Consider the following 21,516-nt stretch of genomic DNA (forward strand, 5'->3'; position numbering starts at 1 on the left):
TGCCTGTGTTAAACAAGGTAGATTTGATTTGAGATATACTGTACATTAGCACTAAATTGAAGCTGCAAAAGGCTGTCGTAAAATACTGTAACACCATAAACTGTCAATTAAACCTGCATTTTCTAAGTTGAATTGTTCCTGACAAAATAGGAGGCCTAGATGTTTTTAGTAGTCACTGCTTTGAAACATTTTTTTAGCGTTTCTGAAACTGTCACCTGAAATCCGTGAAAATGTAGCCTGCTAGGACACCTCTAAGCATAGTCTCTTTTGAACCCCATCCTTCTTTAAGCGTCTCGTATAATTTGGTCGCAGTGACCTCGCTGAGGCAATCACGTCTAACAGCACAGCTTCCGGGAGAGGAATGAAAAATTCCATTTGCTTTTTAATGTTGGGAAGCAAAAAGAGACGTGGGGTGCTCTGAGGCGCTGCGTGTAGAAGCGGAATCCGCGCGCAGGGGAAAACAAACCGCGCGCGCGCGGAGCCTGGGGAAGTGGGTGGTTTCGAGGCGAGAGAGGGAGTGGCCCTTCCCGCCGCGCGCCTCGATTGGCCCGCAGGGGCCGCCCGGCAGCGCCTCGGGAGCCCCGCTGGGGGGAGTCCGGGCCGCGTACCCGCGCCGGAGGCGGGCTGGGAGCTCAGGCCCGAGGCGGCGCGGGGCCCGAGTCGCCGCCGGCGGGCCGCGTACTCGGCGGACGTCGGCCGCCCCCGGACCGGGGGGCGAGGGGAGCCCTCAGGTATGGGCGGGGCCTGGCGGGGCCGCCCCGGGCCGCGGACGCGCGCCCGCGAGGGGCGGAGGCGGGGCCGCGCGCCGGGGGCTCGGCTCGGCCTGACGGGCGCCGCCCGCCCTCTGGTAACCGAATCTGTGTTTTTGCAGGCACCGACCGTCACGAGCTAACTTCCTGGAAGAGCTTCCCGTCTATTTTCAAATTCTTTACCGAAGCCTCCGAGGCAAAGAGCAGTTCCCTGCGGCCGGCCCTCACGCGGCGCTCCCACAGAATAAAGCACGAAGAGCTGTAAGAGGAGAACGAGCGCGACAGGGGAGGGGGCGCAGAGGAGCCTCGCGCGAGCATGCATCCACACGTTTCCGGCCTGCCTGTTGTCGGCGAGCACTCTCCCAGCCCCTCATTAGATTGTTTTCTTTCTAGAGCCACAGGGTCGTGATACATACATCTAAATAGCGTTTTGCATTATTTCTAGATGAGTGCAACTGTCAAAGCAATATGGGTTCCCTGGTCGTGCCTCCTGCGGGCTGAGCTCGGGCTTCGCGCGGCCCGTCAGCGCGCAGATTGAGGCTGACAGCGCCGTGCCCCGCGCGGCCGGCGCGCCTCTAATTGCCCGGACAGAGCCCGCGCGGCCCTGCGGGGCGAGCGGCGTCTGCGCGGTCCTACCGCCCGCTGCAGCCCAGCCGCGCCTCCCGCCGCGTCTCGGGTTCCTGTCCCTGCCTAATGTCCATTTTTTTCCTCCACCAACAGAAGCAAACTTTTATTCTGGATTTCAGACTTTAATGTTATGTAGGTTTTTCCCTGAGGGTGTCTTATGCCTTTTCTTTTTTTTTACTGAGCTCCCCTCCCCAACCCAAGAAAAGCCAAATTTAAATTCAGAACATGAATGCCATGATTTACTACGTAGCCTTGGGAGTGCAAATTGTTCTGTCCCTAACGATCTATTTTCACTTCGAAATCAGAAGAAAAATTTTGCATAAAAATCTACAAAGTACCGAATCCGCATTACCGCTGAAAATGAGATTTTACAGGTCTCTAATTTAAGAAGAGATTGTTTAAAAACATTATGATGAGCAAGTCTTTTAAGTGTCAAAAGTCCCGTTTACAATGGAATTTCCAACCTTATCATTAGAATTGACTTTTCTAAATATATAATGTGTATTGAGTGGCATTGTAATTTAGATAGAACACTTAAGTTTTGCTTTTAAGTCTTTATGTGGAAAAACTTCGTTGTTAATCCTGACTAAAATGATCTATGCTGAGCTTCCATGGAGTTAGACCCTTTTAGGGATAGAATTTTTTATTGTCATCAGGAAAATGAAGCGGTGTGCTCTTGAGCCTTTTGCTTCTGAAAGGCTAAGTGGAGCTAAAATGCCTCCTTTAGTTTTCTGCTCCAACAGAAAAGAAAAAACCTGGTATGAAAGATTTTCTCCTGTCAATCCAATGGTATAATTTTTAGTGGTCCACTTCCTCTGTAGGGTTTTACCCTACAGTTTGAATAACTAAGGATTTTAATCCAGCTAAAATCTGGCCAACACTGTGAAATACAAGAGGTAAAAAAAAGATTTTATGGACTTTTACATTCAACTATTAAATATTAACATTACTAGACGAATTTAGTTACCTGATGAACATTCTGTTTCTAATAGATGAGGATTTGAATTTAATGTTTCTTCATCCTTTTTTAAAGTATATGCAACAGTATGCCTGCCTTATTTGAGGACATGATAACATGTACCCAAAATGACTTAGAATTGTCTGACTCCTCAGAAAAATAACTTAAAATAACCACCTCATGGATAAAATGTTTTTATATTATGAACCTATTTCAGCAAATTTTAAGACTGATGATAGCTGTTTTTCGTATACAAGTACATTAATTAGTTCTTACACTTTTAATGATGGCAAATTAAAGTGATTTTTTTTCTAGTAGTCATACATGCATATTTTTTGACATTATTTTAGCAGAAACATAGGAAAAATCAAATCGTCATTTTATTCAGCTTCTGGATGACTTAAAATGTATAACCCCAACAATGTCAAGCATGTTGGTCTGCAATATTTTCTGTTTTAGAAGTAAAGGTGAACTGTGTAAAAAAAAAATGCTACCTTCTATTGAGAGGATTTGAGAATTTATGTGGCTTGAATATATTTTTCAAAGTGTTATAAATTGTATGGTGTTTTCAGTATATGAAAATGTTCACAGGAAACTAACTTTATTGCATTTTTTTAAAATCAGCATTTGTGCAATGCTAAATTTGTGAAGCTTCTGCAGCTGAATTAGAGCAAAGTAAATATGCTCAGTTTATAAATTTAATTACTCCTATTCTTTCTCTTCAGTTTTCTCACCTACCTTTTTAAAAACCTTTACCTGTAACTAGAGTTAATCACTGTTTAATTGCCTTTCGTACTTTTAAACTACTGGGTCCTTAGGCCTTGTTTAACTATCTATAGAGAGCTATTTGCAAACTTAAGTTGTGTAAATATAATTTCTACTTGTGGATCTGAGCTGTAGCCACCGGAGAGCTAGACAAACCATCCCAAACCTCCAACTGATAACTGATAAGATTCCTTGTAACGTACGATTTTTTAATGTTGATTATGGGTGTGTTGGTATAAATGTAATAGTATCATCCACCTCAGTTATCCTGGAATAACAACCAGTTGGTAGTAGCCCGCCTGCTTGGAGGCGACAAGTGTTAACAATATTTTTGCTCTGATCGTTACCTCTCCACTTTGGTTTTCTTTAGACAGATTTTTAGGGGAGTAGAGGGTTAAAGTTAGGGTGTGGGTGCTTTTTTAAAAATTATGTTTTCAGTTCTTTAGAGAAAATGGAATGGGAAGCAAGTAATTGTTGATAAATCTAAGATTCAGAATAGTCCTGTTAAAACTTAAAAGCCAGATACTGGCTTTGGGGCTTTCTAAAAGCACCAAACCATACGCCGTTAAATTTTCATGACTGTTTGAAGGGGGAAAATCTACTTGTAATAATTGTACTTTTACCAAGTCTCTGCCTTGTGCTTCAACCTGGACTGTGTTATTGTTTATATGAAAAAATAAAAAGCACAGGAATTTCCTAAATATTATATATTCTGTTTACTGTTTTAAAATAAAAATGACTTTCCCAACAAGCAGCAGCGTATTATTCTTGCTCAGAAGTTCCTTTACTCTGTATATAGGTCAATAAAAGCAGAAACTTAAAAAGAGTGATGGCCCAGCATTTATCAATGTTTTAAACCACATAGCTGCTTATTACTATTATTGTTGTATTAGTGTTACTGTAAAGTTACATTTTAACTTCAGTTGAGTGACTGTTTGGCTTGGACCATTCACAAAGCTAACTTTTTTAAGTCATTTGTTTTTAACATCTAAAGTATCTTAGCTACAAGGAAATTTGAACTTGTTGTGAAGCTATTGTTTCATTAAATTCAGTTTTAATACATCATAAACAAATGTGTTTTCTATAAGATGTCTAGTAAGATTAAGTTACCCCCAAATCTCTACACAGGTGTTCATCTATTCTGAAAATACTTTGTTTACATTGATTTTACAACTTTTCCTTCTTTAAAAAACCTATAACTCCTTTGGGAGAGTGTGGGAGGTGACAAAAATATGTTAACTATATTTCAAATGCTAATAGCTTAGATTTGTTTCATGTTTCTCTGGGTTATCTGGAGTCCCAATCCAAACACGTGTGTCTCCCGTTATAATCATAGATTGTAACTGAACTGGCAGGTTCCTTTTGGAGTTTGTAATCCTGATTCATTTAAGAAAAATTACAGAAAGTCTAAAATCTTCTTAAAAACTTTCCCCATGCCTCTGTAGAGAAAATGTCTTTAAATAAATGTGAGACATTCTCATCTTTGAAATATGGGTGGCGAAGAAAGGATAATACTGGTGGTTATTTTATGATTACTTATTAGGGGTTTTAATAATATAAAATAAAGGACTCCAGGAGGTACTCCTTTTCAAAAATTGAATACTTTCCTTCCTTCCTTCCTTGTATAGAGTGACTGAGTGGGAGTCTCTTGAATTGTTCGTCTTCCTTTTATCTAATATTCTATTAATCTCCAAAAAGATCAGTTTGAGTCTGGGAAAGGGTTTTTAATCAACACTTCACAGAGCTTAAAGCTATCCTACCTAAAGCGTCAGCTTTGTTAGGCGGTTTTAGATTTAAAGCACAGCAACTGTCATGCACTGTACTAAAAGTAAAGAATGTACACCAAGTGGAAGATGTTGAAAAGAGGGAAATAGCACAAAGTCGATTAACGGATATTTGAGAATAGAAGTAGCCCATCAAAGCATTCCAGGGTTTATCTCAAAATCTATGTAGGGCGAAAAAAAAAAAGCAACAATGATAGTTTTAAACCTCACACTTAAGAGGGATGAATGTTGATTTAATTGATTCATTTGGGTCGATGTTTTTAAAGTTTCACACAGCTGATCTTTCATGTAGTGATGTCTTTAGCAGTCAGTGGTCTGACATGAGCCTTCTCAGATTTCATCAGGGGGACTCTCCATGACATCTAAAATTATGCAACAGCCTATGCAATGGTAATGTTGGAATTGGGAGACCTCAATGCCAAAGAGCATGGTTAGATTGAAGAATTCTTGTTAATTCTTAGCACAAAGGTTTTAGAGGAGTGGTAATTGTAAATGAACCATAAAGGTTAAAGTCACCAGGTATCATATCGTGTGCTTTAATTGCTATATTTAAAAAAATCATCCTGGAAGTTTGACCATGAAGTGGATATCACGCAGTGACCAGTATTTTCCGCTTGAATATAAGAAAAAGCTTGAAAATGGAAATTTGACTTAATCCATGAGGCCTTCCAGACAACTTTTCCCAGTCCTTTGCCTTGAGGTTTGTGTAAAACCTTTCACTATATGCTTTGTATTGTTGGAATTGAGTTCTATTTGAAGCACACATGAAACATGTCTCTAGAAAGAAATCTAGAGAAGACCTACATCTTTCTTCCCAGATCTTTCAGCTTTTTCTTCCTTGGTTGTTACATTAGGTAATATGGGAGACTCATAGGTAAAATAATGTTTAACTGTACTTTGTAGCCAGCCTGCAGTACCAATACAAAGAATCTGAACTGAAAAGACAACCAACACCCCAAGAATGATATGTCTCTTTTTAAAGTTTACAATTTGAATAATGAACTTGGATGGAAACTTGGCAGGAAAACAAACCATGGCACCATCACATCACCAACCATTTTCACTTTTCTGTCCAATTTCAGAGTGCATGTGTTTGTGAGTATTTCACTAGATCAGTGACAGCTCTTTATTTGCATAATTATATGCTCTGGTCTGAAGAGAAAACTAACCCCCAAATTTCATGGGTCACCAAACTGCAACAATCAATGTTTTATCACGTATGCTAAGCAAAATCTAAGAAGCTATATGAAGTTTCTTGGGGAGTTTTTACTCCTCAGAAAATTAAAGAGTTTTCCTCTCCTGAATAGATTCAAAATCTTTCCAAGTTCTTTGTAACTGAATTCTGTTTGAAGGCAAAACTAGAGATTAACATGTAGATCTGGATCTTAGATTCACTAGCATTACTTCAAAGTGGCTTAAGAAGAGCAGCATTTTTGGAACACGAAACTTTTAAATTCTAAGGACTGTCCTTCATGCTTTGAGGAAAATACTTATTGGTCAAATTATGATTAGCAGAAATGAAGTCCAAATTAACTGCAATTGAATATTAAGTCATTTCTTTGAAATTAACTCAGAGTTTTTTAAATAGAAAAATATGTATATATGCATATATGCAAGTGTGTACACACACATATACATATACATACACACACACACACACACACATATATATATATATATATATATATATATATATATATATATATACACATACACATCCATGGGGGGGTGCATATGCCCTTTCCACCAGAAATAAACAACATACAGAGTATGTAACACAGTAGGTACTCAATATATGTTGATCACCAGGATTGTTTGTAAAATGATTTCCTTTTAAATGTTTCATGTGCAATTCTGCAAGGCATTGTAATATGTATTTTAATGCCTCAAGTTTATTTGCATCTGTAAATTCTCTTGTTTGTATGTAATGTGTATTCATGTATAAAGTTGGCTTTATTTCATTAAAGAAAAATCTATTTACACTGTTGGTGTCTTCAGTTTGTAGGCAATCTGCCAGACTTGAAACACAATAGAGCATAGAGATGCATGCAGGGAGTGACTGTTTGTTATGGAATTATTAAAATTCTGGAAAATGTGTCTTTACCTAAACTCTTAAAGAACATACTAGATGCATGATTTAACTATACTGCAAAAAGACGTAGGTATGAATTTCATTTAAAATCATATATATAATACAGTGCCTTTAATTTGAAGTGGTATGTTTGTAATAATGTATTAACAGTTTCTTCATCAGGCAATTCTCTTCAAGAAAAACAGGAAAAAATTAAGGAATAAAATTCAAAAATTGCGTAGTTTTGAAGTATTTTATTCTCTATCTTGAAGAAGAATGAGAGGTCTTTAGGTCAGGCATCAGAAATTTCCTGAAAGGGTCCTACTATTTCAAGAGAAAAAGAAACTAATTCTCCCAAGTTTTTAAAGTTGAATTACAAATGAAAAGCATTTTTTATCTCTTTTAGTCTAAAAACTTAAGCATCTGCTAATCAGGAACACTATCTACAATCACATCTCACCCTCTTACTGTCCTTTCTGAAATGTTCACCTAGCCATATTCCCTATGCACCATTCCACAAATTGCTGTTTGGACTGAAGAGCTTGTATTCCTTTAGGTGAAAATTCCTCAAAATTGAATCTGTAAAAACAAATAAATACAAGTTTAGCATTTTTATTAAACAAAAATGAGTGAGCAAATGAGTTAATGCTGCTGTATGACTAAGCAGTAAAGACAAAAATAAAAGGTTGACACCTCCCCCACAAATTACTGTTTAAAGATTTATAGGTTAAGGACCTATGTGACTCTGTTAGATTAATTTGCATGTTATTTTTAAGGTAACTCTTGAAAGTAATAGACAATATATGTATCTAATTACCTTATTTTTCTCTATTTGACCCTCGTGGGAACCTTTCTATGAGCTTCATATAGGACTCTAGGTTTCTGCTCTGCTGGGGACACATAAAAATCTGTTCTTTACCACTGAATTCCACACATGAGAGGATTGACCCTATAGCTGAAAGGCCTAGGTTTTCTTTCTGTTTTACCATTTTCTTTTTTTTTCTACTCAATTCCATTGTGTCTGAAAACCTATCTGTGACCCAGTTGATCTTCATGTACCTCCAAATAATTTTCCAAGGCTTCTTTTCCTTTCTTTTTTTTTTAAATAATAATTTTAAATGGCTTTTTTCCAATATATGTTCACACCTTCTCTGGGTAGTTAGATAATCAAGAGTTATCAAGTGAAGAAATATTGATGGTTTGTTTGTGGTGGGGGGTGGGTTGGCGGGTTTTTTTGTTGTTATTTTCTTTTTTGTTTTTGTTTTGCCCTTGCTTTGCCTCAGTAAATTCCTTAATACCATCCCCTGGAACAACCAGCTCTAAAAATAACCCTAGTGGAGAGTGTCACAATTTGGCTTTCATACAGTTTTGAAAGAAAACCATTAAAATTGCATTGATCTCACAAATATTGATCTAGTGCTTGATATCAAATATCAAATGAGATGCTGTCAGTTGCTGCTGAACATTGTGTCAGCTGCTTAAATTCTTGTCCTTTTCCTTCTTCATTGTCACATGGATTCCAGTTGCCAAGGCTAAGATTTTCAAGATCAACACAATAAAGATATTTTTTTCTTATTTTTCACAATTCTGGCTTGACCAAACATATGTGTGTGTGTGTGTGTGTGTGTGTACACACACACACACACACACACATATATATAAATATATATATACTTTTCTTTTTTTGATTTTATTTTACACACATGTATAAAAGCATACATGTATAAGGTTTTATTTCCCCATAAAAGTGTCATTTACCTACTAGGTAGGCTATATGTCTATTTAGTTCCTTATCCTAACTTTGAAATAATTTCTTCATCCTGCTTTCTTTCTGGTCCCCTTTTAAGACATAAAATTTGTTTTAAGAGAATGCAGTTGTTAGAGTACCATTTTAGAACTTAGAATGAAATCTTAGCCATTTCAAATTTACACACACACACACTACATAGGTAAATCTCTCCTTTTATTCTAACTGACAAAAATATAACTGCGGCATTTGGCCAGCGTGGAGTTCAGAAAATTATTTAAATGAAATGGGATCTATATATTTTTAATACTTTCTCAATAAACTCATGTAACAGGCAATTCATGCTGTGCTTTTATATCCTATCAAATCTGGAAATAGTTAAGTTCCTTTGTATATGTTTGAAATCTGAAATCACCGTTTTTCTTTCCACCTTCTTTACTTTGTACATCAAGAATAATTATTACATTACTTTGAAATATGGAACATTTTAAGGAGGAAACCATCTTATGATGACCAGTTAACGCTGCTGTCTGACTAAACTGTATAGACTGAGTAGAGTAGAACGCTCTTAAAATACAGTTTAAATTGTGCAGTCACATGCATGTTTTCCACATTTGTGGGGAGGAAAAATTCCCAGCCGCACGAGTTTTTGGTTTCTCTTCCCCTTTTTACACCTGAGCTCCGTGTGGGCACAGAGAAAGGGCGCCGCCGTCTTCCCAGCACCATGGACAGCGCCCGGCGCGCCCCCACCCCCACCCCCCACCAGCTTCCCTCTCCCCGCCACCAGAACCCCGAGGTTCCGGCGCTCGCCTGATTCCGCTCTCCTACAACTCCCTAACCGTAGGAACCTGGCCCTTGAGATCTTAGAATCTGAGCCAAAGCGACAAAGAGTTTTAAAAGTATACAGTCTGTGGGCGGAGAGTCGTGCTTACTCCATGTCCAGTGCTATCAGAGTGCCTCAGAGTTGACACACCACTTGCCTGCTTCCCGAATTTGGATCTATTTTATGATGAATGCAGCGTCCCTCTCAGTCATTTTTGTGGAAGAAGTCACACCCACAACTTTTATTTGGCCAACTTTTCACCACCACCCCGAAGGCAGCCAGATCTACTTCGGCCCGGGTTTAAGAGATCCTCACTCTGAGCGCATTCTCCCTAGGCTTGTGATCTCAGTCGCGAGAGCCCTGTGCTTCAGGAGGTCCAGCCCCACCGGGCCCTTGGGCTCAGGGCTCTGCGGGTGACTGAAGCTGTCTGAACGGTCGGGAGCGCCCAGGTACTGGTTAATCACCGTCCCGAGGGAGGGAGCTGTGCAGCCAGGCGCCCAGCCGGAGGCGCGCTAAAGAGCCTGACAGCAACTTACTTGACAGCACTAAAAAGGGGCGCGTCTGTCTCAATACCCACCACCACCTCTTCTCCCACTTGCAGACCTCAACTCCAAGCTCTGAATTTCGGCTCGTCTCCGTTTAGGCTTTCTTTTTTACTGTCGCTTTAAGCAAAGTACAATAACGGAGGATTACTGCCATGTGGTATCTTTTTCATTGCATGATCCCCTTAGCAACACTTGTCACCATTCCTAAGACAAGACTAGGTTTTAAAGATTTCAAATTGCACCTTGCTTTACTGAAGCTCGCCTCACTTGTGGGTCTTTGAGTGAAATCTCTTCCCTCCCACAGGAACCCTATTCTAGTCATCTACCCTCTTGAACTGACTTTGAGGACAAAAATACTACATTTAGAGCAGGTGAGATGGCCAAAAACAAATTTCTATTAAGTGTCTATTGTACAAAAATAGTTTCAAACCAACTTAATACAAACTTTACCAGAAAAGACAAAGCGAAAAAGGGAGAGAACCCTGGTGTCTTAAATTAAGGGCTTTCTTTCCTATAAAGTAGCCTTGATAAACCAATTTCAAAATTGCTTTTGTATAGTAACATGATTACAATACATTTCAGGATAAGATTGTTCTGTATTTGATATAGTATTGCAAAGAAAATTTTCCATGAATTACTCACTCTATTTTTCTATTCCTTAAAGCACACAAATATTTTATTAACTATTTCACAGATTCACTATTTGGGCTCTTTTTTCACACAGTACTGCTTACACAAAGTTTTGCCCCTTTTTAGTGTGCAAACTCACTTCTGGGTCCTCCCAAAGACAGTTTTTCCTCGTGGTTTGGTCACTCTTGCGATCTCAAGAGTCGTTTTGCCCAGATTCTAAGACAAGTCCGTGCTCCTAAAGAAACTCAGGTCATTCCGGCAACTGTTTAAACTAGCGGCACGACCCTTCTACGAACCTGAGGACAACTCATGTTGACGCAGTTTGGCAGCTGAAGGCTGTAGGGTAGCAAAGGGGACCTGTTGAATAGTGACTTGGAGACTCACTTATTCTAGACTGGGATCCACCTTTCAACATCTGAACCCACAACTGAAATTTCTCCATAATGTTTGCATGTCTTTTTGGCTGGTATATTTTTCAGGACCTCATTCCATGATCTGAGCTTCCATCTTGATAAACAAAATATTTCATTCTCACCTTCCAGAGGTTCAAGAGCAAGAAAAAAGGAACGAGATGTGGGGGGAAACAGGAGGTTTTCCTTTGTTGGTGCATGAGATTTGGAGAGGAATAGATAGCACTTCCTGTATTCCTGGGTGTCTAGCATTTGTTTCCTCCATATGAGCTTTGGGGAATCTCTTTCCTTCACTGGTGATTATTTCCCTTATGACCTGGTGGATGGGGTAGCAAATATCTCTGTTTAATTTGTCAGGAATTTCTTACTTTAAAAATATATGTATTCTTCTTTCCGAGACTTTTCTGAGCTATTCTCAGTATTTCAGGACCACTTTGCCAGAGAAAAATGTGAAGAAAAGAAGTACAAAAAAACTCAATAAGATAAATAAATACATCAAAACTGATACTGATTAGGTCCCCCTGAAAGAATCTTCTCTAACACTGTTTCCTCACCACCTGTATATTTATTGAAACTTTAAACCATTTTACAGCAGATAGCCACCGCCAGCCCTGTTATCTAAGTTTTTCCTTTAATTCCAGCCTACTCCTCTATGGCATTGCTGCTGTTCTATCCATTTTTTCCCCTTCAAAGTCTTTTCAAATAAGTTTCCTTGTCTCTTGCCCATTTGTCAATGTCAAACATACTGCCTATTTAAAGAAAAGTGTGTATTTCATATGTTATAAAAGAACAGGCTTCTTTATTTCGTTTCTTGGAAATCAATAATCTGTTAAACACTTGCCAAGACCCCTTGGGGAGGGTAGAAGTATAAACAATAACTACCAAGCTTCAACATGACAATATTGGTTAAAATCTGCAGGATGATCATTCAAATTTGGGGAGGTACTAGGGAGCGACTTTGGACTCCGGTGATTTAAGTAGGAAGGTCATATGCCTGGCTGCATCTCTGCAACCTGCCCAGGAAGTTAGCTATCTTGGAGAGTTGGTAGTTAATTCTAAATTTTCTTATAAGACATCTGTAGCTAGGCTGGTCTTCAAATAATTGAGCTGGGAGATGGCTGGATGACCACAGGGAAGTTGCAAAAGACAGTTACCCCCATTAAAAGAAACGCCATGATTTCAGTCTCTCCTGACATAATTAAAGGCTTTGGTAGCACTCCTTTATTTTGTCTCATGCTGTGAAAAAAGTCGCCCACTCCTCTGGCGAATGAAACTTTAACGGAACTTTAAAATAAATCTGACAGTTTAATTTTTGCTTTTTAAAGTTAGTATGTATGTGAGGAAATAGACAAAGCATTAGAAGAACTGAGTTACACATTCGCTATCTAGCAGTTGCACATTAGAGGAAAGAACATACCTAGTTTTCAACTTAGCCAACTTTTAAAACTATGTTTGTTCCCAGAAACTAATACTTGGTTGGATTCAATTTGCAGGAGATTCTGAACTAAGTTCTCCAGCAGGTTATAAAATACAGGAAATCTCTTGAGCAAACAGTGCTTGAGGGTCCAGTGATCCACTGGAAGCACATCTCACTCAAATTTGAATTTTCATGATCAACTTTCAACCCTGAGAAAATGAGAGCCATTTGCTTAACTTAATCTGGAACATATGTTTGCACCAGTAGCGGGTTTTTTGGTGTGTGGCTGGGGCTGATCAAGTTGTAAATTTTCCGCTTTAGGTTTTCAGCGCCTGCTAGTTTCAGCCTAACACCTAGAGAGAGACTTTGCGGGGTACTTCACCAAAGCAGCCAAACTTTGACAAAAGGTTTCCAAACCATCCAACTCTGAGTGTTATTGATTTTCCCAAAGGTGGAACAGTTCTATACAAATAAGTTCCTTAAATCTGAAAAGCAAGTAACAAGTTAAACTCTCTTTTGCTAAAGTGTTTGTAAAATGTCCATTGAAAGGTTGTTTTTTTGTTTTTGTTTTTGTTTTTTGTTTTTTGCCTTTCTCGCTGGCAACCTTTTCTTCAAGGGACACACATTGGTATGAAAGCAGCAGGTGCCGGCAAAGTGACATCTTCATTCGACAAAACAATATCCAAGTCCTTTGGGCTCATCTTAATTTTTTCCATCAGAAACTTAGAACTATTGATTTTCTGTCTCTTTGTGCTTCAGCACAAAGGAGTTTCTAAAAAATGTTTTGAATATGTGAGAAGAATCACCCAATGATTAAAATAAATATACATTAGAATCCATAAATCATTCTTCATGTGAAACAAGCTCTGTGGTGACTTTTATTACTAATATTAAAACACAACTCTTTGTATACATGAATTTCAGTATTTGAGTTTAAACAAATTCTAATACTTTAAAAATCCATTAATGATATACTACAGTGATAAATGAAAGTAGTAAGTTCCCTAAGACCAGCTTAATTCATCCTGAAATTGTAGTGAATAGTAGTGGTGGGAGCAGGAGGTGGACTCTGGTGGTAAACCTCAAGGATTGTAAATAACCATCTGGATCTACTGATTTATCTTCTTCTGAAAACCTCAATCAGATTACTGGAGGAAAAGTTAGTAAAGTGCTTTCTGAAATGCCTCAGAATGAGTAATTGAACCATAAATGTGCCCTAAATTCAGGTGCAGAGTTTCGCTAAATTTTATTATTACACAGATTAAGATGGGCAGCTCCCACCTGGATGCTACCTTAATCAAAAAGTGAACAAGGGTGACAAAAACAAGGGTAATGATAACATTACCAGCCCTATGATAATCAAATGCCCACAACTAGTTGAGAACAACGGTGCTAAAAAGCCGCTTTAATACTGAAACGGAGGGTCCTGAGACACCGAGCGCCATCTAGCAAGCAAAGTTAGAATCAAAGTCAAGCACACAGCGCAGAGATCAGGGAATTGAAAAGCAAAAGGGGACTTGGAGATGCACTTGCTGCGACTGAACCACAGGCCCAGTCTCACCTGAGCCCAGCACTACCTGCAAGTTTCTGCTCTTCACCGCACCAGCCAGTTCAAACAAACTAACGACTGAGGTGAACCAGACCTGTTCTGCCTCAAGCTAAGGCTAAAGGACAGCTCCTCACAGGGTTGCTTATTGTCTCTAATTAGAACAAGCGGCGGTTCCGTTCCCACCCCACATCACCCCCAAACCAGCCCAGTGTCTAACTAATTCTGCACCTTCTTTTCCAGATGGGGACAAAGAGCAGTGCCTGAAAGGCTCACCTTGGGCTGACATGTCTCCCAGGGCTTCAGCGCAGAGCAATACACATTGCTGGGAAAACCTAGCAGGATCTGAGAAGTCACTCTGAGTTTACAAGACTGCCCAGACGTCTCCTTACAGGCAAGCCAAGCTATCTCTGAGTGGCATAAGACACAGATTTACTTAACATGCCACGGATGGTCATGGAAACCGAATGCTGCATTCTAAATATAAATAGTATAACTGTATTCCTCTCCAGGCAACCAGGTCTTTGATATTTCCTTTGACTGAAGAAAAGTCAAAGGTAGCTAGGATGCTGCCAAATAACCCCTGTTAGTTTGTAGCTTGCGGGGGAGGGAGGAGCACTTTTTTTAGGTTTGAGTGCTGTTACCTAACTATAAAGATTCTGTGCAACTGGACTAACAACAAAGCTTCTGAGATTGCGATATGAAGAAAGTAAAGAATAATCTGCTGGTTTCTGTATAGGGAAGAACCTCATATTTTTCTTTTAAACCAGTCGATCTGAATTCAAAAGACTAAGAGGGCTCACTTCAATATGTCTGCTTGCTAAAGTACCTCCGTTGACTCTTTCTGGAATTTCACTTCAAGACTTGAGGGGGAAAATCCAGCGTACATACATCTAGCCTTAAACTACTCCTAATTTCCTGCTATTGAATATTGCCTTTGTGATGACTCATCGGTTCACATTGCCCTTAGAATACAGAGCCAGAGCTCAGGTTTTCCATTGTTCTGTCCCCTACCCCCCATCCACACATACAGTTTTTCCTGGTGAAGAGTTTTGAGGAAAAAAAAAACAACAAGAAAAAAACAACCAAACAAACAAAAAATCCTTAAATAATAAATATTAAAATACTCCAGTTGAGTTTTAAATGCTACTTCAATCATCTCAGGTCTGTTTCCCATTGAAAATGGCATAATATAGTATATGAAATAACAGTTCTCTATTTTTCTACTATGCTATTTACTGCGCAAAACTACCACTGTGAGAATAAAGAAAGCATTAGATAAGTATATGCTCAACATGCTCATTAAAATATTTCTACAGGTTATAGTACTTACAGAAAAAAATCCCACTAAAGTCATAACCCACCCAACAAACCTAAGCCAACAGAGAGGATGTCAGAGCTTAATCGACAGTTTACACTACATCTAAAACATTGCTATGAAACTTCCTTGTCTTCTTATGCCTGAATACGTGTAAAGATCTGAGGTTGGAAATTAGATACAATCCATACTGTCTCTTTTTCCCCTCTTCCTTTCTGAAGTTCAGAGAACTTGCCAGGCCAGTCCTGCCTCAGATCACAATAAAAATTTAACTTTTTTTTTTTTGGTGTCTCATTAAATAGCACATTTCTCCCATCAAGGTCTTCTTAAACACAGAACCTTCGACTAGACAGGGTACCCAGCTGTTTAATTTAACATTGATTTATTGCTTTTAAAAGTAAATTTACACACATGCCAGCAGCGCTCTGTTTTGTTTCCCCAGACTCTGAGATTTATATTCTACTTAGCGCTTGTCTGACAAAACAATGTCCTTTAACTTTATTACACATCGATGAGGAAATCTGTCTTATTTTTGCTCGGATTTATTGCTGTGTTGCTTGTGGGGACTTTTGTGATCCAGAAAGGCTGGGGTCCAAAAATAAATAGAAAATGAAACAGAGTCGATCACAAAATAATAATCAAAACCCAGAATATGGCCCAGCATATACCAACCTGCTGGGGAGTAGAGTGGGGCAGAAGATGAAGCTCCCTTAGTGAGCATAGTTACTCAGGAAGAAAAAAAATTTTACTTTGATGGGCAGGTAACATTTGAAAGTGAAGTAGCCAAATCTGAGTTCTGTAAGATCTCCAAGGTCTTGTTTAAAATACATTTGAAATTGTAAGGCGGGAGGTGCATCTACAGGACTCCCCACCCCGTGGCTACCTTACCTCCATGCAGAATTCCCAATTATCACATGTTCATGATGACTGAGCCCAAGGGAATTACGATGGACTTTGAAGCAGTTTTTACGGTACACTTCATCTACATTTGGGTTTTCTTTAGTTCTCATTAAAAGGGCCACTTTCTTCTTTTCACTGATATACTGTCTTTGTGTCCTTCATTTCACACTCTTTAAAAAAGTTCTCTCATCAGATCAAGTGCAAAAAGGAGGGATGACATAATAACCATCATAATCATGATAATAACAACAAACAACTGAGTACTGCGGGTTTAAATCTTTTAAAAAGATTTTCTTCTCTATAAGGCATGGTCCTTCAACAGCAATAAGCAGCTGGGATTGAGAATGGAAATAATAAAAGTGTTTCTAAGATTAAGTTATAAATACAGGCAGGCTTTAAAAAGTGTGTGTGTGTGTGTGTGTGTGCTTTCTTCTCCCAACCTGATTTCTAACACAGGCATCTAGTAATCACCTTAGACGTGTTCAAATAAAGACACTATCTCTTTACTAGTAAAAAGTAAAGATGTGCCAGGTTTTGTTATTGGGATATGGGAGAACTTTGTAAAACACTCCCTTTCTCTCCCTCACAAGTACAGCGTCTTTAACTGCAGACCCCTGTCTGAGGGCGTCACTCCTCTGCTGACTTACCCTCTGTGGCCAGTCGGTGCACAAACACATGTTCAAGCGTTTCAGCAATTTTTACCAACCCAAGAAGATTTTTTTAAAGCTAATGGACGGTTCTTTCTCCTGAAACACTCCAAGACACGTTTACACAGGAACTTCCTACCTAAAAAAAGGGAAGGAAAGAAAAGGGAAAAAAAGAAAGATCTCTGTCTTTAAAAGGGGAGAATGGAAAGTAACTGCGGAACCCTGAAAATTCTCCCATTCATACCAGGATTTTTTTTTTTTTTTTTTTTACTCCTGTTTGCCCTTTGAAAAGGAGTCCTGTCACTCAGAAAGGAGTTGTTTCTTCCCCCTCCTCCCCCTCCACCCACAGGCCGGCCCCCTCCTCAGCCTCGCAGCCTGGCCCCGGCCCACCCCGCGACCCTCCCCGCACACACAATTTCTTCCAAGTGCTTTTCAAGTAAGAGCTGGAGAGGGGAGAGGTGCGGCTTCTCCAACGTGGAGTCAAATACTTCTCTGCCCGGCGGTGCGGCCCGGCGCGGCAGCCCCCGGGCGGCCGCGCTTCTCCTGCGGAGACGCCACCCGGCACGCCGGGCTGGCCACCTCTCCCCGCGGTGGGCCCGCGACGCGTCCCCTACGCGCCCCGAGCCCTGGGAGCCTTCTGTTGAGCCCCTGGGGGCCCACGCGCGGCCGCTCGGCGGGCGCACTGCTGCGGGAGGGCGCTCCGGGAGCGCTGCGGGGCTAGCCCGCTTGGCCCAGCTCAGAGCACCGCCCGAACGCCTTGGGCGGAAAGCCCCAGTATTCGCAAATCCAGATACCCAGCACTTTGGGGGAAGCGGACCTGGGCCACCCCCAGTGTCTCACACCGAAGGCTCGGAGGGGGGTGAGGGGCCCAGGGAGGGTACGCCTCCGTACAGGGGTGTAACCATAGGGCTGACTTCCCTCCGCCTTTCCATTCCGCCTCACCAGTTTCTGATCTTTTTTTTCTCTCCTCTTACCCTCTGCCACGCTCAGAGGCTCGGTGGGTGGGAGTGTGAGTGTGTGTCTAAATGTATGTGTGTGTAGCATGTGTGCAGTTAGGTGGGAATTTAATAAGAATATGTCCTACACTTATTAACTTCCCAGGATGGAGGAGTGCTCTCCAGTAAACGCATTGGTGGGAGAGTTTAAGCGACTTATTTGGGAGGAAATAGGGGGTCAGATTTGGTCTAAGTGGAACATCTGCAAAACATTCAAGCAGCTTATTCAACAAAGAATCTAGCCATTTATTGTAGAAATAATAAAAAGCCACTAATGATTATGGTTCCCACCCCTTCCCCCAAAAGGCCAAATCCTAATGAAATAATTCAAAGGTAGGCCTCATTTCCTAATAGTGGAATTAAACAACAACAAAAAAAGAGCCCAACTAAACTTTCCAGCTCTGCCTTCTTAAGGGCCTGGGAACCTTGCTGAGAAATTAGGTAAATAAAGGCGAGTTGGAATCTCTGTTGAGCTCAGGCTGCAGTGCCCTGACTTGAGCATAGTTCTGCCTTGATACGCAAATAAAGTACAGTAAATTCCTCTTTAAATAATAAAATTTGGAAGACTCTTCAGGATTCAAAGATGTCTGGGGTTAAGTAGCTTTTAAACCGTCAGTTTTTAAATGGCTTGTGCAATGAATAGCTACCTTTAAATCCTAAAACCATTATAAATATGCTATACATCTGGGTGCCAGTTTATCTCTCCATATTTCTTTTTAAAATGAGGAAAGCATTCATAAAAAGCTACTTGGCACACTTTATTTTAGGAAAGCAGATGTTAATTTTTTCACGTTTCATTTTATGACCAAGTACATGTGTAACGTTGGAAAGCATCCAGAACGCCTCTATTATTTGCTAAATGACTGTTAGTTGAGGCCTATTATTCTCAGCCTAACCATGGTATATAGGTTATATCAATAAAGTAAACATCTGTGATTTTTTTACTAGAGGAAGGGGGTATAAAGGGTTACTATAAACGAGGGAAAAAAAAGAGAGTTTGGGACGAAGGACACACCTGCGCTGTAGCAAATAGGATATTTATATTGTTCTGCGCAAAACAAAGTCCCTTAGTCGGGCACTCGGGGATATTTACGTGGCGGGAGATAAAGTTGAAAGCCTTTCCCAGCGTGCCAAATGGGATTCTCCCTGCGGCCTTCTGCGTAGCAAGATAACAGGTACTGAGCGCTCCTGGCGGCGTCTGGCCTGCGCCCGCCGCAGCCCCCTCCCCCGCACGCCAGCCCCAGGCCCAGCCTGAGTTGAGCCAGGCGCTCAGGCTCTAGGAATTCCCAGGCACCGCGGAAATTTCAGCGGGGTTCCCAGCTTAGAAACGCGCTCAGGAAGCGTCCTCATTTGCCCTGCGTCGCTCGAGGATGCCGGCGCCCAGGATAAGCCAGTGGCGTGATAATGAATGGAATACAATATTTATGGTCCGATGTATTGACTCTGAGGCAAGCGCGCCGTGCAGACAGTCCGTGGGGGTCTGACAAACAGGGGGTGAGTGAACAAACGTAATGACCGGACTATTTATGTCTATCCGATTTACTCACTTAAATCCGAGGTATGTAACATCATGATAAATATTAATATCCACCCAGACAGCCCCTAAGCTCTCCCTTCTCGAGCGCTGCCCTTTACAAAAAGGCCAGAGAGGAGGTTTTTAACATAAAATGCTGCAAATATGAAAAATAGGTCACCAATAAAATTGGTCTCAGCATGGAGTGTAATTGCAACAAAGTGCCGCCGAGTAAAATCGAGGAGTGAGCTGGCTGAGGCGGCACAGTCGCGAACCATCTGGTGTGTATTAAAAGTGGTGCTGTAAATATTGCTGAGAGCTAATGCATTATCGGTTTCTATAAGTGCACAGGGCCTGTAAGCTTTCCATATGTTAGAATATGTAGATCGGATGAGAGTAGAGAAAGGTGTCCTATCAATCACAGTCTTCTCCTGCATTGTTTTGCCCACTCTGGAATTTTAGCCAAAAAGTGTAGGATATTCTTTCTCATTCTCTCCTCCCCGTCCCCTCCCTTTCCTTCTTCTCTCTGCTCGCTCTTTCTCTTTTTCACTAGCTCTTTCTCCCAGCTCCCTCCTTCCATCTCCTCCTCTCTCCCTTCTCTCCAAGGGGATAGGATAGGCAATACTGACGTCATTTCACATCAGTAAAAGAGAGTAACTGTTTCAGAGAGAGGGAGAAAAAATTCATCTGTTTTTCATCAGTGCTAAAGTTTTGCCTTTTTAATAGAAATGAGCTGCCCAGCCTGAGTACTCCTGTTTTGAAGCTTTTGGAGGATGGTCTAAGAGACTGGGAGGTGTTCTTCATCCTACTGCAAGAACCAGCTCAAATGGGTGAAACTATTTAAAATAAGGCATAAAGATGATGTCTTCTAGGGAAGATATCACATCCATACCTACTGCACAAATTTGGCCAAGGAGAGTGGAGGGCTTCTGTCTCTGACACTTCTGCTTTGAGTCTTGGAACTTCTTCCCCTCTTTCCAGTTCCTCTCTTCATAATTCCACCCCCCATATACCAACATCACCCCAGACAGCACAGCTAATAATTTTCCTGCTGTCACATTACTTTTCTAGGGAAATCAGTTAGTTTCCTCCTTTTCTTGATGATACCTCACATTTAGAGTTTAATATAATTACCTCCTCATCTCCTCTGAGTCCTTCCCTTACACCCACCCCCATATTCCTCAGCTACAAGTTTTTACAAAAATCCAGGGCTAGGAAATTTCCCTACATTGTTACACAGAGATCATTTTCTCTTCCCCAAAGTTGTCCTCATCTCTTTCATGCTCCTTGCTCCATGTCATCCTCCCCTTCCCTTCTTTTCCTCCCCATTTCTCCCTCCTGGGCATCAACAGTACAAACCTCCAGCATCTACAGTGTGGATAAACCTGCTGGTCATGACAACCCAACTTCATTCAGCAAATAAATAAAACTCTTACTTTTTTTTGGCTGCCGGCTGCATTCCCCCTCTGGCCGTTGCCTCCTTTAATTACAGAAGCTATATTTCTTCCCTGGGAGACATTCGAGGGGATTTTTAGTTGGAAACTTGTTTCTGCTGAGTTATTTGGGAGCCAGGACCAGTGACTGAGTGGCCCATACCCAGAGGCTTTGAGTGAAGTGCAGATTGAGACATATCGAGTTCCCTCTAAAAGGATCATTTCATGTGGGAGGTTGGACACAAAGTTTGCACTCGTGACTGGCATTCCAGTGAGAGACATGCATATTTTAAAACAACAAAGCAAGCTAGAAAGAAAGCTTAGGGGAGGGGGGAAACTTGGAAAGAAGTTACTAAGTGACAAACATCTGTCAACATGGGATAATTTGCACACTTCAGTGTAAAACTATCTGCCTTGTTTGATGGAGTTCAAGACATAGAATCTAAGAAAGCAAAGTGGATACATGTTTATTCCTGTGAGATATGGTTAAAAGACACTTCTCCCAAAATAGGTGTAAGTTGATTAAAACTGCATGTTTCTCAGAATAGTGGAGGCCTCTAAAATTGTTTGTTTCTGATAGTTTTAACACATAATTTGATCCTATTTAATTTTGAAAGGTATACTTTATTTAAACTACG

The 21,516-nt window shown here is 40.6% G+C and overlaps 1 protein-coding gene and 1 long non-coding RNA gene across 4 annotated transcripts in view; one reads left to right on the top strand and one right to left on the bottom strand.

The window, feature by feature from the left end:
• Nucleotides 1–14,475, top strand: part of FAM172A (family with sequence similarity 172 member A) — a 466,743-nt gene extending 452,268 nt beyond the window's left edge. For 2 of the 3 annotated variants that reach the window (XM_036925686.2, XM_036925695.2), the window contains one exon: nt 872–3,850. In XM_036925686.2, coding sequence (XP_036781581.1) covers nt 872–1,014 — 143 coding nt within the window. In that variant the 3' untranslated portion in view covers nt 1,015–3,850. Of the gene's footprint in view, nt 1–871; nt 3,851–14,315 lie in introns of those variants that run through there. The other variant, XM_057493423.1, reaches the window with a different exon arrangement.
• Nucleotides 7,002–21,072, bottom strand: LOC118932309 (uncharacterized). The gene is made up of 3 exons (XR_005032710.2): nt 20,882–21,072; nt 16,938–17,076; nt 7,002–7,533 (listed from the first exon to the last, which is right to left on the bottom strand). It is a non-coding gene; the product is annotated as an uncharacterized LOC118932309 (long non-coding RNA).
• Between the last annotated feature and the right edge of the window lie 444 nt (nt 21,073–21,516).

The sequence above is a fragment of the Manis pentadactyla genome, chromosome 2, assembly GCF_030020395.1.
Source record: "Manis pentadactyla isolate mManPen7 chromosome 2, mManPen7.hap1, whole genome shotgun sequence".
In the NCBI taxonomy this organism is placed as follows: domain Eukaryota; kingdom Metazoa; phylum Chordata; class Mammalia; order Pholidota; family Manidae; genus Manis; species Manis pentadactyla.